This window comes from Eptesicus fuscus, chromosome 5 (assembly GCF_027574615.1).
Source record: "Eptesicus fuscus isolate TK198812 chromosome 5, DD_ASM_mEF_20220401, whole genome shotgun sequence".
In the NCBI taxonomy this organism is placed as follows: Eukaryota; Metazoa; Chordata; class Mammalia; order Chiroptera; family Vespertilionidae; genus Eptesicus; species Eptesicus fuscus.
In genome coordinates, this window is record NC_072477.1 from 95,141,678 (window position 1) to 95,156,768 (window position 15,091).

Consider the following 15,091-nt stretch of genomic DNA (forward strand, 5'->3'; position numbering starts at 1 on the left):
CCCATGACCCTTTGATGCATGGGACAACACTCTAACCTACTGAGCCACACAGGCCAGGGCCCTTTAACTTATTCTTCATTTCAGTTATTTATCTTTTATTTCTAACTGGTCCTTTTTTATGCTGTTGAGGTTCTCCTAATAACCAGTGTTTTGAACTCTGTGTCTAGTAGATTGCTTATCGCCATTTTGCTTAATTCTTTTTCTGGAGTTTTGTTCTGTTCTTTCATTTGGGACAATTTTTTATGTCCCCCAGGTTTGGTAGATTGGCTTAATGTAGTAGGTGTTCTGTAAGGTCCAGTGGCACAGCCTCCCCGATCACCCAAGCTGGGCACTGGAGGTGTACCCCACTCTGTGTAGACTGTGTATACCCTCCTATTATAGTTGAGACTTGATTTCTATTGGCACATCAATGGGAGGGATTTATCTGCAAGGACTGCCTGTGACCACAGACCTCTGACCATCATGGAGGATCAGCTGTGCAGGGGACCACCTCACAGAGCAACACTTACTTTAGCAGGACTCTAGTGCCCACTGAGTCTGCTCCTTGAATATGTTTCTTGTGAAGGTTGTTGAATGGTGATGTTTCGACATGGTCTAAAGTTGTTCACCAGATGCACTGGCTCTGGGGCTCCCAGGAGGGTCAGGCCAATGTCAGCCACCACCTGTGTTCTGCTCGGGTATACCCAGCTTGAGCTGCAAAGTGATGGGTGTTGCTTGTGCTGGGCTTGAAGGTGCCCAGGTGTAGCCAAGCTGTGAACAAAGGCTGGTTTCTGCCAGTGCCAGGCCTAGGGCTACTTAGCAAGAGGTAAGGGGCATACTAAGTCCAGATGCTGTTTGTTTAGGGGATTTTAGGAAAGTCTAAAGCATGAGCCAAAACAGGAAATTCCTATGGAAAAGCCACGAGAAAGGGCTTGGGTGGGCCCACAGGTTGGGTGGGGCAGGGTCTCAGGGAATCACAAAAGTGGGGCAAACAGTGTGAGTCAGGTTGGTCGGGACTCAGATATGGTGACTGTGGGCTCTGTGGGGGAAGGTCTCATCAAAAGAAGTATGGCCTCTGCCAGTACTTCTGTCTGGGAGAAAGCTGCTCCCCCAACTCTCGGCCTGATGCTGGACAATTCAGTTCCTCCCTGTATGCCAGGTGCCTTTCAATTTGCTACCCCAGCACTGGAGCTCAGGGGAGTGAGTCTGAATAAGTTTGTGCATGGGTCCTTTAAGAGGAACTGCCTGGGACTCCAGCAGCCCTCTGTTTCTCAGCCTCAATCCCCTCTGGTTTTGACAGTCAGAAGTATGGAAATTTCTCTTCCAGGCACTGGAACCCAGGACTAGGGGTCCTGGTGTGGGGTTAAGCCTCCTCCTTGCTCCTCAGGGGTGACCTCTGCTGCCAACATATCCCTCCCAATTTTTATACACCACACATGAGTGTGGGAGCAGCCCATTCTGTCTTTGCCCCTCCTACTAGTCTCATGTGACTCTTTCAGTTCCCTAGTTGTAGGACTTCCATTCATCCAGATTTCAGGCAGTTCTGAATGATGGTTATTCTGTAGTTTAATTGTAATTTTTATGTGGTTGTGGGAGGATTCGAGTACCACATTTACCTGCCCCGCCATCTTGACCAGAAGTCCTCCTTCACTTTCTTAACATAGTAGGTGGAGTGATCCTTTCATATTGCAACACTCCTGCTATTCAGAGCCTTGCATATTATCTCTTTCATTCATAGTAAATTCTAGAGTCCTCACAATGACCTACAAAGTTCTACATGATCTGGCTGTCTGTTACCTTCTGACTTCACCTCCTACTGCTTCTTCCCTTTTACTTTACTCCAGCCACACTGGTTTCTTTGCTCTATTTTAGACATGTATTTCATAGCCACCACAGCACTTTTGCCCTGGCTGTATCTTCAATTATTTCTCTTCAGCCAACTCCATCTTCTTCCATTCTTTCTTTATGCAATTGTCATCTTCCCAGTGAGGCCTGTGTTTTTTCATCATGTTCCCTCTACTCGCCTGGCACTCCTGAGCTTTCTTACCCTTCCCTACCCCACCCATCCCCATAGTGTTTACCCCCTTCTAACATACTTTATATTATAATTATCTCATGTTTTTATTGTCTTGTCTTTTCTGTTAGAGCAGATATAATCTCCATGACAGGACAGAAATTTTTGTGGTGTTTTTTTTTTTCACCATTGTATTATAAGCTCTTAGAACAGAGCCTGGCACATAGTAGGGTCTCAGTAAACACTTGTAAATTTCATTAAATCACAAAATAAGTCAAAGTAATCACTAGCATTAGGCACAATGAATTGGGTGGCCCATACTGATAAACAGTATAAACCATAGTGGAGAAAAATCTGTCCTAGTTGTAGTTCTGTGTCACAAACCACACCCAAATTTGTGGCTAAAACAATAATTTATTATTAACTTTCACAGTTTTGGAGGTTGGCAGGCTCAGCTGAGCATGTACAGTTAAACTGATGCCTGTAGTAGCATGGAACTTGGGAGCTGGTCAGGTATCTCTTTTTCCAGGTGGCATTTCCACTAGTCTAGCTTGGGCTTCCTCACAGCATGGCAGTAGTCATGATTTTTCACATGGTGGCTGGCGTAAGTCAAGTGGTAGCTACAAGTCTTCCTGTAGCTTTAGATGCCTTTGAGTCATTTTCACTATTGGATATGGGAATATCACATACACATACAAAGAGGGAAGGAATTAATGACCTCCATCTTGAAAACAAGGTCTCATTTGTAAATTATGCATAAGTAACCTATAGTAATAATAGACAAATATGTAAATTGACCATCCCTCCACAACGCCCACAGCCAGTCAGGAGTGAGCATGCAAATTAACCTGACAAAGATGGCGGGCTTGTGGGTAGCACACACACGCATGCAGGCGTCGAGCGGCCAGGGTCCTGGGAACGCCACTGGAGTGTCCGGTCCTGTCAGCCCAGCCTGGGGGCAGCTGGAGTTCCAAGTCCTTTTGGTTTCTGCAGCCCCTGGACCCGAAGCGGAAACCAAGAGTGCGGGGAGCACCAGGAATTCTGGGAATCGTAGTTCTGGTGGCAGCCCCTGGACTGGAAGCAGAAGCCCAAAGCATGGGGAGCACCAGGAATTCTGGGAATCGTAGTTCTGGTGGCAGATGCGTTGCGGGATCTCCTAGACGCTAGAGCAAAGTGAGCCTGGAGCAAGTTACTGTTGCGGGTGGGGGATGGAGGGAAAGCAAAGGTGAGAGACATAAGTAAAGTCAGAGTGTTGAGGAAAAATTAAAAGGAAGATATCCTGCAACTTCTAGGAAATCTCCACCAATGGAGCAAAGAAAAAAAAAAAAGGAAAAGACCTCTATTATTCTGTGATCACCAAACCAAACTGGGTTGGGGTCTCAGACAATTCGCTCATATGATTGCAAAGACAGACAGAAATTCGGGTATTGGAGAGGGCTCCCCTGAGGGTTCCCAGATTGGAGAGGGTGCAGGTCGGACTGAGGGACCTTACTCACCCACCCCCGTGCATGAATTTCATGCACCGGGCCTCTAGTCTATACTAATAAAGAGCTAGTATGCTAATGGTTGATACGCCGTAACGGGTAATGACCAGGTCATTAGCATATTAGCTGGGGCGTTGCTCCAGGGACGGGGCGGAAGCAGGAAGACGCCCGGAGGAGTCGGGACAATCCCGTGCTGGGGAGGGCAGGGGTGAGAGCCCATAGTGCCCCCCTCACCAGTCCTTTGCCACCCACTGCTCGCACTCTGAGTGCCCCACAGCCCACCTGGCAGGGGAAGGAGCACAGCACAGCAGGCAGGAGGCTTCCACGCTCTCCTCTGGCACCATGATGGGATGGAGCCACTGCGTTGCTCCGGAGACGGGTGGAAGTGGGGAGGCGCCCAGCGAAGGCGGGACCAGCCCGAGGTGACAAGAGGGACTGAGGGCGGGGCTTGAAGTGGCCAGAGAAGGCCAGAGAGTTTGGGGGCTGGGCCAGGTGCACTGGAGCTCTGTGTGGACAGGTTCAGGTGTCAAGGCAGGGCTGCAGGTGGGTGGGCGGCGCCGCACGATTTTGTGCGCTGGGCTCCTAGTATTAGATAAGTAGACTGGACTCTTAGGCATACTTTGGTGAGAAAGTTCGAGATACATTATTAAGGGAAATGAAAGTTTATCTAACCAAACTCATTATTTATATTAAGAATATTACATTTCCTGTTACCTTGGTTACATGTTAACTGTTTACAAGCAGAAAATACCAGTAATAAGTGAGTCTAAGATTTATGACCATAGAGAGATACTCATTCAAGTCTTTGGTTGAATGCATGAATAGGTGATGAAAAATGCCACAAAATCATTCTACACTTAATTTTTGATTATTTACTATTATGAGATATGTATCTAATAGCTATCATATATAAAATATACTTATTATAAATGGATTTCTAATTTTGCTTACATATCTGTTTTTAGTGATATAAATCTCTTTATTGACACACCTGAGAAAAATTCCACTTTCTTCTTTGGGGTCAGTTCTGTCACCACCTAATGTGCATCTTTTTTTTTGCCCTGTGATACAGTGCAGAATGGCATTTCTAAGCTGGTGCCAGTTTCTTGGAAAGGAAAATCACGAAAGGGCGTTTAAAGTAACCATTTGTGCCTAGTGTTCTTACAAAGCAACATTCAGTTAATCTGCTTCTGAACATCCAGAAATGAAGAATTTCTGGATTCCTTTTAAAATTGTGTCCTAATCTTATGCCAAAATGTTAGTTCTGTTTGTACTAGGGACAATCCTAGTTCATAAAAACCCTGGACTAACAGTTCTTTTCTTCCATTAATTCATATTAGCCTTGGCTAAGAAATATAACTAACTTTGGAGTTTTAATTTATTTATTTATTATTTTCACTGATTCCATTACCATAATCATATAGTAGAAGGACTACTGAACTAAAAAGTCAGATGACCTGATTTTTATAATTTATATAATCTTTTTCTATTCACTTAAGCTTCTTTATATATACTCTACCTTCTTTGTGGGATATTTTAAAGATGAAATGAAATGAAGAAATGCTTTAAAAAAAGTAAAAACAAATAGTATTTAAATACAAGGTGTTATAATAGAAAGAAGATGGTTGTATTTTCATAATATTAAAGAAGCTAAAGACTTCAAAAATCTTTAAATTTTTCTGGAAACTGTAGATGATATACATATAGTACACAATTCTAGGTCTACTAGTGAACATTTATAAGGCACATGGTATGATGTCTATTCCTCCTGCCTCATTCCTTTTATTTTTCGTAGTAGTTTTCAGTTTTTCCAGATAAATCTCCTTGTTTCTCCTCCCCCGTCATACCACCCAATACACACATTTACCCACAAATACTTTTGTCTTTCTTCAAAGGGAGCCACCATTAAGAAAGATGAGCAGACTGGGGCCATCGTTGTGGCTAGAATCATGAGAGGAGGAGCTGCAGACAGAAGTGGTAAGAGTTTAAATGTTAAGTGAATATAGACAAGTCATGCTGCATTTCATAGATAATATTTTAATATATAACTAAGAGGATAATAATCTTTTGATATAATACAACAAAACAAGAAATAAAATATTTTTCTCTGTCTTGATATATGGGGACTTGTATAAATAAGTGAAAAATAAATCTCTCTCTACTCTCTTAGTTTACATGGGCTTCCAAGGTTACATTCAGACTTGTTTCAGTGTTTCTGATTTGAAAGATACTACTAAAAGCATGTAGCCTTTTTTTAAAAAGTAAGAATTATTTTCTATGATGGAAATGATATGCATTTCTAGACACTGAGCATAATGTTTTTCTTTGATGTTATAGTCTTTGATTCATTGCTATACAAATGCATGGAATCTGAAACTGGAGAAGCAAGAAGGTCTTCTTTTCAATCCTCAGATATGTAACTTACAGTTTCTTTTGTAGGTAACACTGCTAATTTACTGAATTTGCTATTACTCAGGTCTTATTCATGTTGGTGATGAACTTAGGGAAGTGAATGGGATACCAGTTGAGGATAAAAAGCCTGAAGAAATCATTCAGATTTTGGTAAGCTGAAATTTTATTTTAAATTATAAATAAAATTAAATCACTATATATCCAACTAGGTTATGAATACAGGATTTGGATTTAGCAGTCCAGGGTTCAAATTCCAGATTCATCACTTAATCCTTATGTGTCTTTGGAAAATACCTTAACCTTTTTATTGCCTCAGTATTTTCAGTTACAAAATGTGAATGAGAAGAGTTAAATATCTCACTGGAGTGTTTTGAAGATTAAATGAGCTAAAGAGTTTATTACAGGGCCTATCCCAATTAGATGCCATTTTTTTTGGTGATGCATTTATCTTTTCTTTCTCCCATTAATATAGCCTATGCTTTCTAGGTATATAAAATAGTAAAACTAATTTAAATGTCTTATGAAATCCAAAGCAGAATGAAATTATTTTAGGCCTTGACAATATTTATTCTCAAGTTCATTTGTAAAGATAAAATGAAGAGAAACTGTCCCTGTTATATATGAAAACATATTATGAATCTACAGAAATAAAAAAAAAAGTTTAGTATTTCAAAACAGACCTCAGTATATGTGCATATTTAGTATAGATTATGGTGGCATTTTATATTACAGGGAAAACAATGAAATCATTTTGTAAATGGATTGGATTAATAATGATTCAGTTAGAAAAAATAAAGTCAGTCCCTATTTTATACCACACACAAAAACAAATTCCAACAAATTAAATATTCAAGTTTTTAAAAATCACAAAAAGTAGAGTAAGATGTTAATATTGTAAAATTCAAGTAGAAAAAGAACTGATATTACTGTAGAAAACTTTCTGAACAGAAAAAGATGTCATACATGAAACAGACAAATGAGCCCTGACTGGTGTGCTCAGTGGTTACAGCGTCGGCCTGTGTACCAAAGGGTCATGGGTTTGATTCCCAGTAAAGGGCACATAGCTGAGTTGCAGGTTCAATCCCCATCCCTGTTCTGGGCATGTGTGGGAAGCAGTCAATTAATGTGTCTCTCTCACATTGATGTCTCTCTCTCTCTCGCTCTCTCTCTCTCTCTCTCTCTCTCTCCTTCTCTTTCTCTCTCTCTCTCTTCTCTCTCCCTCCCACACTCTCTAAAAATCAATGGAAAAAAATATCCTTGGGTGAGGATTAACAACAACAACAAGAAAAACTTAGACATGACATTGCAGGAAAAACATTTCAATATATATGAAAGAAGGCTAATACTTTAATATATGGAGAGTATATAAAAATTAATAAGAAAGAACATTTTTAGAAAAACTGGCAAAGCATATGCACAGATAATATACAAAAGAAAACATGATGTCTGAACAATACTGGACTGGTGGGGATTTAGAAACTTGATAATGCCACGAGTTACCAAGGTTATAGGGAAATAAATATGTTTATATGATTTTGGTAGTAGGATAAATTAATAGACCTTTTTGAGGTGGCTACCTAATATTTTCAAATTTGCATACCCTTTTGTTGTTATTGATAGTATTACATATGTCCTTCATTTCCCCTCACCCTTTTTCACTCCACCCAGCCATTGCCACACCCCAGTCCTTTACCACACTACTGTCCATGTCCATGGGCTATGCATATATGCATATATGTTCTATGCTTAATCTCTTCCCGACCTCCACCCCCCTTCCCTCTGAGATCTGTCAGTCTATTCCATGCGTCCATGCCTCTGGCCCTGTTTTGTTCATCAGTTTATGTACATTAGATTCCACATATTAGACATATGGTATTTGTCTTTCTCTGACTGGCTTTTTTTTGCTTAGCATAATAATTTCCAAGTCCATCCATGCTGTTACAAAGGGTAAGAGATCCTTCTTTATTACAGCCACATAGTATTCCATGGTGAAAATCCACTACAGTTTGTTAATCCACTTATCTACTGATGGGCACTTGGACTCTTTCCAGATCTTGGCTATTATAAATAACTAGAGGCCTAGTGCACGAAATTCGTGCACGGGGGAGTGTGTCCCTCAGCCCGGCCTGCACCCTCTCCAGTCTGGGACCCCTTGAGGGATGTCCGACTGCTCTCTCACAATCGAGGACTGCTGGCTCCCAACTGCTCACCTGCCTGCCTTCCTGATTGCCCCTAACCACTTCTGCCTGCCAGCCTGATCACCTCCTAACCACTCCCCTGCCAGCCTGATTGATGCCTAACTGCTCCCCCTGCCAGCCTGTTTGCCCCTAACTTCCCTCCCCTGCAGGCCTGGTCACCCCTAACTGCCCTCCCCTGCAGGCCTGGTCACCCCTAACTGCCCTCCCCTGCAGGTCTGGTCCCCCCAACTGCCCTCCCTTGCAGGCCTGGACCCTCCCAACTGCCCTCCCCTGCTGGCCTGATCACCCACAACTGCCCTCCCTTGCAGGCCTGGTCCCTCTCAACTTCCCTCCCCTGCTGGCCATCTTGTGGTGGCCATCTTGAGTCCACATGGGGGCAGCCATCTTGTGTGTTGGAGTGATGGTCAAGTTGCATATTACTCTTTTATTAGATAGGAGGATAGAGGTCTGGTGCACGGGTGGGGGACAGCTGGTATGCCGTCAATGGTGTCCTGGATCAGGGTGGGGGTTTCCTTGGGGCGTGGAGTGGCCTGGGCAAGGGGCCTGTGGTAGTTTGCAGGCTGGCCATGCCCCCCGGCGACCCAAGCGGAGGCCCTGGTATCTGGGATTTATTTATCTTCTATAATTGAAACTTTGTAGCCTTGAGCAGAGCCAAGCCTCCTGCTTGCTCTGTGGCCGCAGCCATTTTTGTTGGGATTTATTTATCTTCTATAATTGAAACTTTGTAGCCTTGAGTGGAGTCCAGGGCAGGCCAGGGTGTGCAGAAAGCTTGGCTTCCTCCATTGCCAGGGAAACCTAAGCCTCCTGCTCGCTCCATGGCCGCAGACATCTTGGTTGGGTTAATTTGCATACTTGTTCTTGATTGGCTGGTGGGCGTGGCTTTTGGTTGTAGCGGAGGTACAGTCAATTTGCATATTACTCTTTTATTAGATAGGATGTGGCTATGAACATAGGAGTACAAACATTCTTTCAACCTGATGTTTAGGGATTCTTAGGATATATTCCCAGAAGTGGGATTGCTGGGTCAAAAGGCAGTTCCATTTTACTTTTGTTGAGGAAACTCCGTACTGTTTTCCAGAATGGCTGCAGCAGTCTACATTCCCACCAGCAGTGTACTAGGGTTCCCTTTCTCCACATCCTCGCCAGCACTTGTTTGTTGATTTACTGATAGTAGCCATTCTCACAATCGAGGCAGGTATATGGTGATACCTCTTTGTGGTTTTCATTTGCATCTCTCTGATGATTAGTGACATTGAACATTCTTTCATATGTCTATTGGCAATCTGAATGTCATCTTTGGAGAAGTGTCTATGCAGGTCCTCTGCCCATTTTTTAATTGTATTATTTGTCTTCCTAGTGTTGAGTTGTATGAGTGCTTTATATATTTTGGAAATTAACCGTTATCAGAGATGTATCATTGGCGAATATGTTCTCTCACCGTGGGTTCCCTGTTGATGGTTTCTTTTGCTGTGCAGAAGCTTTTTACTTTGATATAGTCCCATATGTTTATTTTTTTCTTGCCCTAAGAGTTGTATTGGTGAAAATACTTCTAGTTTATTGTCTAAGATTTTCCTGCATATATCTTCTCCCAGGCTTTTTATGGTTTCACAACTTAAATTTAAGACTTTTACCTATTCTGAGTTTATTCTTGTGTATAGTGTAAGTTGGTAGTCTAGTTTCCTTTTTTTTTTTTTTTTGCATGTATCTGTCCAATTTTCTCAAAACAATTTATTGAAGAGACTGCCTTTACTCCATTGTATTCTCTTGCCTCTTTTGTGTAGTATTACTTGACCATAAAGATATAGGTTGATTTCTGGGCTCTCTGTTCTGTTCCATTGGTCTATATGCCTATTCTTGTGCTGGTAATAGGCTGTTTTGATTGCAGTGGCTTTGTAGTATGGTTTGATATCCAGTATTGTGATTCACCCCATTTGTTCTTCTCAAGATTACTGTGACTATTGGTGGTCTTTTTTGCTTTCATATAAATTTTTGGAATATTTATTTTAGATCTGTGAAATATGCCATTGATATTTTTTTGTGTGTTTTGTTAATCCTCACCCGAGGATATTTTTTCCATTGATTTTTAGAGAGTGGAAGGGAGGGAGGGAGGTGGAGAGAGAGAAAGGAACATCAATTGAGAGAGACACACCAGGGCGGGTGATCAAATGTGCAACCCAGCTATGTGCCCTTGAACCCGAGACTCTTCAGTGCATTGGCTGATTTAACCACTGAGCAACACCAGCCAGGGCGCCATTCATTTTTTAATAGGGATCGCTTTGAATCTATAGATTGCTTTGGGTTATATAGACATTTTAATAATGTTAATTCTTCCAATCCATGAATACAGTATATGCTTCCACTTGTTTGTATCTTCCTCTATTTGTTTTGCAATCTCCTATAGTGTTCTGACTACAGGTCTTTTACCTCCATTAACTTTATTCCTATATGTCTTTTTTTTTTTTCTTGCAAAGGTAAATAGGATTGTATTTTTAGTTTCTCTTTCTGAGAGTTCATTGCTGGTGTATAAAAATGCCATCAATTTCTCTACCTGATGCTATGTGGGCTCTTCTACTCATCTCTGTTGCTCTTGGTTGGGGATCCCTGCGTGGGGATCCTAGAGGCAGTGAACTTTGCAGCCAGGATATCCCTCTGGCCTCTTAGCTGCTGCACCTGCTAGAGGGGGCTTTTCCTTTCTGCATCTCCGTTCCTCTTACAAGTCTCTACATGGCTTCTTGACTGTTCCTTAAATATGATATTTTAGATCATTTATACTTCAATTGCTCAGTAGTTTAGCTGTAAATCCAGTTCATGGCTGGGAACAACTGCATGCAGCCTCCAGCTACTCTATAGCTGTTTCTAACCTAAATTTGCATACCCTTTAATCAAGAAATGCAGTTTTTGGAAATTAATCCCAAGAATCTAATTTGGCAAATATCCATAAACAAGGTATTTTTAAAAATATTTAGAAACTATTAAGAAGGTTTCATTGATTGATCAATCATTCCATCTACATGATGGGTCACTGTGAAACAATCACAATGGCTAGTAGACCTATTTTACCTAATAATAATGATAATACTAATAATAGCATATACTGATTAAGCCCTAAATGGCATTATTCTAAGGGCTTTACATACATTAAAATACCCCCCCCCACACCACACACACACACACACACAAACTAGAAGAATGGGAAGGGACTATTGAGAAAACTTTTGCTTTCTCTCTACCTATGCAATTCAGTATTATATGAATTCTTAATAAGATTTGTGAATTACTTTTATGATAATCAGTAATAATGATATCGTTTTGAAATCACTCTTTTATAAAATTATAATATATACTATTAAACCCCATTTTACTTGAGACTCTGCTGTATTGGAGCTCCTCCTAGGCTTGCAAAAGCTGATTCTATGCAACTTTTCCCAGCATGGCTATCAGTGACTTCACACTGGTAAATTGAAATTGGCTATCGTAGGATTATGTATACCATGAAAATTGGCAAACAAAACAAATCAGGGCCTTTTTTATAAAACACAGTCCTGGTTTACCAGCACACCATTGATAGTGAGCCTCAGAGAGATCTAACCATTTTTCCCTTTCTCTCTCCTTCCCTGCCTCCTTCCTGTCTCTCCCTGTCTTCCTCTTTTCTTCCCTTCCTCAGACCTCTTAGATATGTTTTAGATATTTACTGCTTTTATAGTTTACAATTAGCAGAGATAACAGATATTAAGCAATTGTATAAATAATTATTTAGATATGATAAATGCTAATAAGGGAGAGAAATAAATAGAAAATGACATGAGAGTTTATTAAAGGGAGATCTACTCTTGTCTGAGTTAGCAAAGACTTTTGGGTATTGTTGCTTGTTATAATTAAATTTGAATAGTTAGTCAATCTTTTCATCTTTTAATTAATCTATTATTTGGTATTTTACTCACTAACCAGAATATAATAGAGATGAATGTTCTTTATTATTTTTTCTGGATGATGATACGTTTTTGTGTATCTGGATGCTGATACTTAAGTGGAATAGTCTGATCCTTGCACATTATCTGTTCTTTACATTTATTGTCTGTAGAAGGCACTATGCATAAGTAACTCAGCATGGATGGTAATATATTCATCGGCATTTTAAAAGTGCACAAGGAGGTAAAAGTGGGTTTAGTGGCTGATGTTTTTTAAATTATTTGACAAACTTTAGTGCTTTCTCGTGTTACAGGAATTTATACAAAAATACTTTTCTCAGTTTGATCTCTCTAAGAATAGAAATCCCAAGCTTGTAAATTTTCAGATGCATTTAGTTTTCTAGCTGTTTTTTCTTCCCTCTCCTTGGCTCTAGAAGTTTGTTGTTTTTTTATAATTCTTTCCTCTGATAATCAGGCTCAGTCTCAGGGAGCAATTACATTTAAGATCATACCCAGCATCAAAGAGGAGACACCATCTAAAGAAGGCAAGGTAATTACTACTTTAAAATCTTTCCTGTGGAGGGTGAGGGGGCTAATGTGTTTTTCATCTAATACATATCTCCTTTGTCATGACAAGTTTATTTTAATATTCTTTTTTAAAATTGTTCTTAAATTAGAGTTAGAAGAATATTGGCCATTTGATATTTTTTATATTTATTCACTTTAAATAAAACTTTCTTCCAGATGTTTATCAAAGCCCTCTTTGACTATGACCCTAATGAGGATAAAGCAATTCCATGTAAGGAAGCTGGGCTTTCTTTCAAAAAGGGAGATATTCTTCAGATTATGAGCCAAGATGATGCAATGTGGTGGCAAGCGAAGCATGAAGGTGATGCCAATCCCAGGGCAGGCTTGATTCCTTCGAAGCACTTCCAGGAAAGGTGAGCTACTGGCACGCAATGATGGCCTTTCTTCAGCTGACCTTTTGTTCTCTGCAAAATATCACTCAAGCATAGTTGTGATAAAATAAGCACTAAAATCTTGCCTTAGAGTCCTTTATCCCTCAGGTTTGGATTTCTGTTTTGTCTGAGTATGAATAATGACCAAAAATAATATGACAGTACCAGATCATATTCGGTTTTTGTTATGAAGCAAATGGAAAAATCACACATTAATATCTGAAACTGTATTGATGTGAAAGATGGCAAAAATAAGTGATTTGGGAGTGGGGATAATTTATAAAAATTTGAAGTTAGAGAATTCAGTTCTTAATTTGAATAGATTGCATTGTGTTCATTTCCCCCTCACTTCAAGCTCTTTCTTAAGACTTTTAATATTTTGGTGTTATGTTAACCTTGGATCTGTACTGAAAATTGATAGGCATATTGACCTTCTTTTCCTCCCAGGAGATTGGCTCTGAGAAGACCAGAAATAATAGTTCAGCCCCTGAAAGTTTCCAACAGGAAATCATGTAAGTTTGTTAATAAGAATGCAGACTAACCAAATCTTGGTGTTTATTTTTGACTATTAAAGCAGGTATTTGTGGTAGAATGACAGATCATATTACCTTCTGATAGTTTTTGGATCTATATTTTAAATAGGTCAAAGTGAATCTTTTGAAGAAAGGGGTGTTAGGAGTAATTTCTAATAAATCCATGGCTCTTTAAGAAAAGGACTAATAACTACAGCTCTTTTTGAATTCTGGATTTAGGTATTTTATTTCTCCAAAGCCTGGAGGTTTGGGTAAGATATTTCTTGGTAAAGATTAAGGGGAAAAATTCACCACATTCTTGGACACAAAAGCAATTGTGCCTAAGAACAATTAATTGTTCTTCCTCTTAGTTACCCAGAAATCATAGTAACTCTGATCTTTTACTTGTCTGTTTGGAATTATTACCAGACTAGATTAAAATAAAATAAGAGTAAAAAAAAAATGACGTAAGATAACTGAAAAATATAGTGTAGATTTAGGTTCCTTTTTTTTTTCCAGCCCACCTTTCCCTCACTTCCCTTACTTCCCATCCCTCAAGTCCCCCATCCCATAAATTTCCTACTTCATCTCTTCTAAATGTTTAAGGCATTTTAAGAGTTTTTAAAAAATCCCTTTGTTTTCAGCATGGAAATTGTACATTAAGAGGCAAAATGAAAAAATAAATGGTCCTGGAATTTTACACCAACATCTGTTTTTAGTATTGTTGCATTTTTCACATCTCCTGTTATTTCTGTCAGTTTGTAGAAGCTTATAGCCCAGGAATTACATCATTAGAGAGCCAAACTACAGTCAGTATAAATCTCCCAAGCAAGCAAATACTTCAAGTGCAGCACTAATTCAAAAGCCTGCTTGTTCTTGCTCTGCTTAGTCTGGGCAGAAAGGAAAAAAAACCCACAAAACTTGTTGTAGAATGTCACATGTATTGTGACATCAGAAACTTAAAGTTGAACTAGAACGATGCATTATTTTAAAGTGTGATGGATTTTCATAGACAACTCACCCAGTTGAAAGGACCTTTGAGACATCCGTCTCACTTGCTCTATGAGAAGTTTAAATTTGGGGTCTGCACATTTCTAATATATCTGGTGCATATGGGATAAAATATGTATAACTTAAAAATGAAATTAATGTGATTCTCTTTGAATCTGAGTCCATACTCAAATTAGTATAATTTGATATAATTACAAATTTTCATTTATTTAAAAATGTTGATAAATATTTCTTTAAAGAACTATGTAAGTTGAATAGGTTGTCTTTATAATACATTTCCCAAACTGGTGTCAGTATAGATGTGCACGAATGTGTGTGAAGTGGGGGGTGTGAGTGTATGTTTAAGCAATAATTGTAATGGAGGCTTTTTCTGTGTTAATTTGCGTAATTTTTTATGTTACTACTTCAATATTTGAATTTGAGAAATATTTATTTGAGGATTTATTTTTACTGAAATGTCCTCATTTGGATGTTTTAGTATTTTTCTCTTTTTTTTTTTCCTCCTTAGTATTATTTAAAAATATTTACTGATCCTCCTTTCACCCTTTCTTCCTTATGTTTTTTTTTTCTTTTCTTTCTCTTTACCTCTTTTCTATTTTTATTTTTTACTAAAT

At 39.4% G+C, this 15,091-nt stretch overlaps 1 protein-coding gene across 1 annotated transcript in view; it reads left to right on the top strand.

The window, feature by feature from the left end:
* The window catches only part of MPP7 (MAGUK p55 scaffold protein 7), a 345,710-nt gene that overhangs the window by 248,493 nt on the left and 82,126 nt on the right, over positions 1–15,091 (top strand). The window contains exons 9-13 of the mRNA XM_054716587.1: positions 5,373–5,454; positions 5,954–6,039; positions 12,471–12,545; positions 12,740–12,936; positions 13,402–13,466. Coding sequence (XP_054572562.1) covers positions 5,373–5,454; positions 5,954–6,039; positions 12,471–12,545; positions 12,740–12,936; positions 13,402–13,466 — 505 coding nt within the window. The remainder of the gene's footprint in view (positions 1–5,372; positions 5,455–5,953; positions 6,040–12,470; positions 12,546–12,739; positions 12,937–13,401; positions 13,467–15,091) is intronic.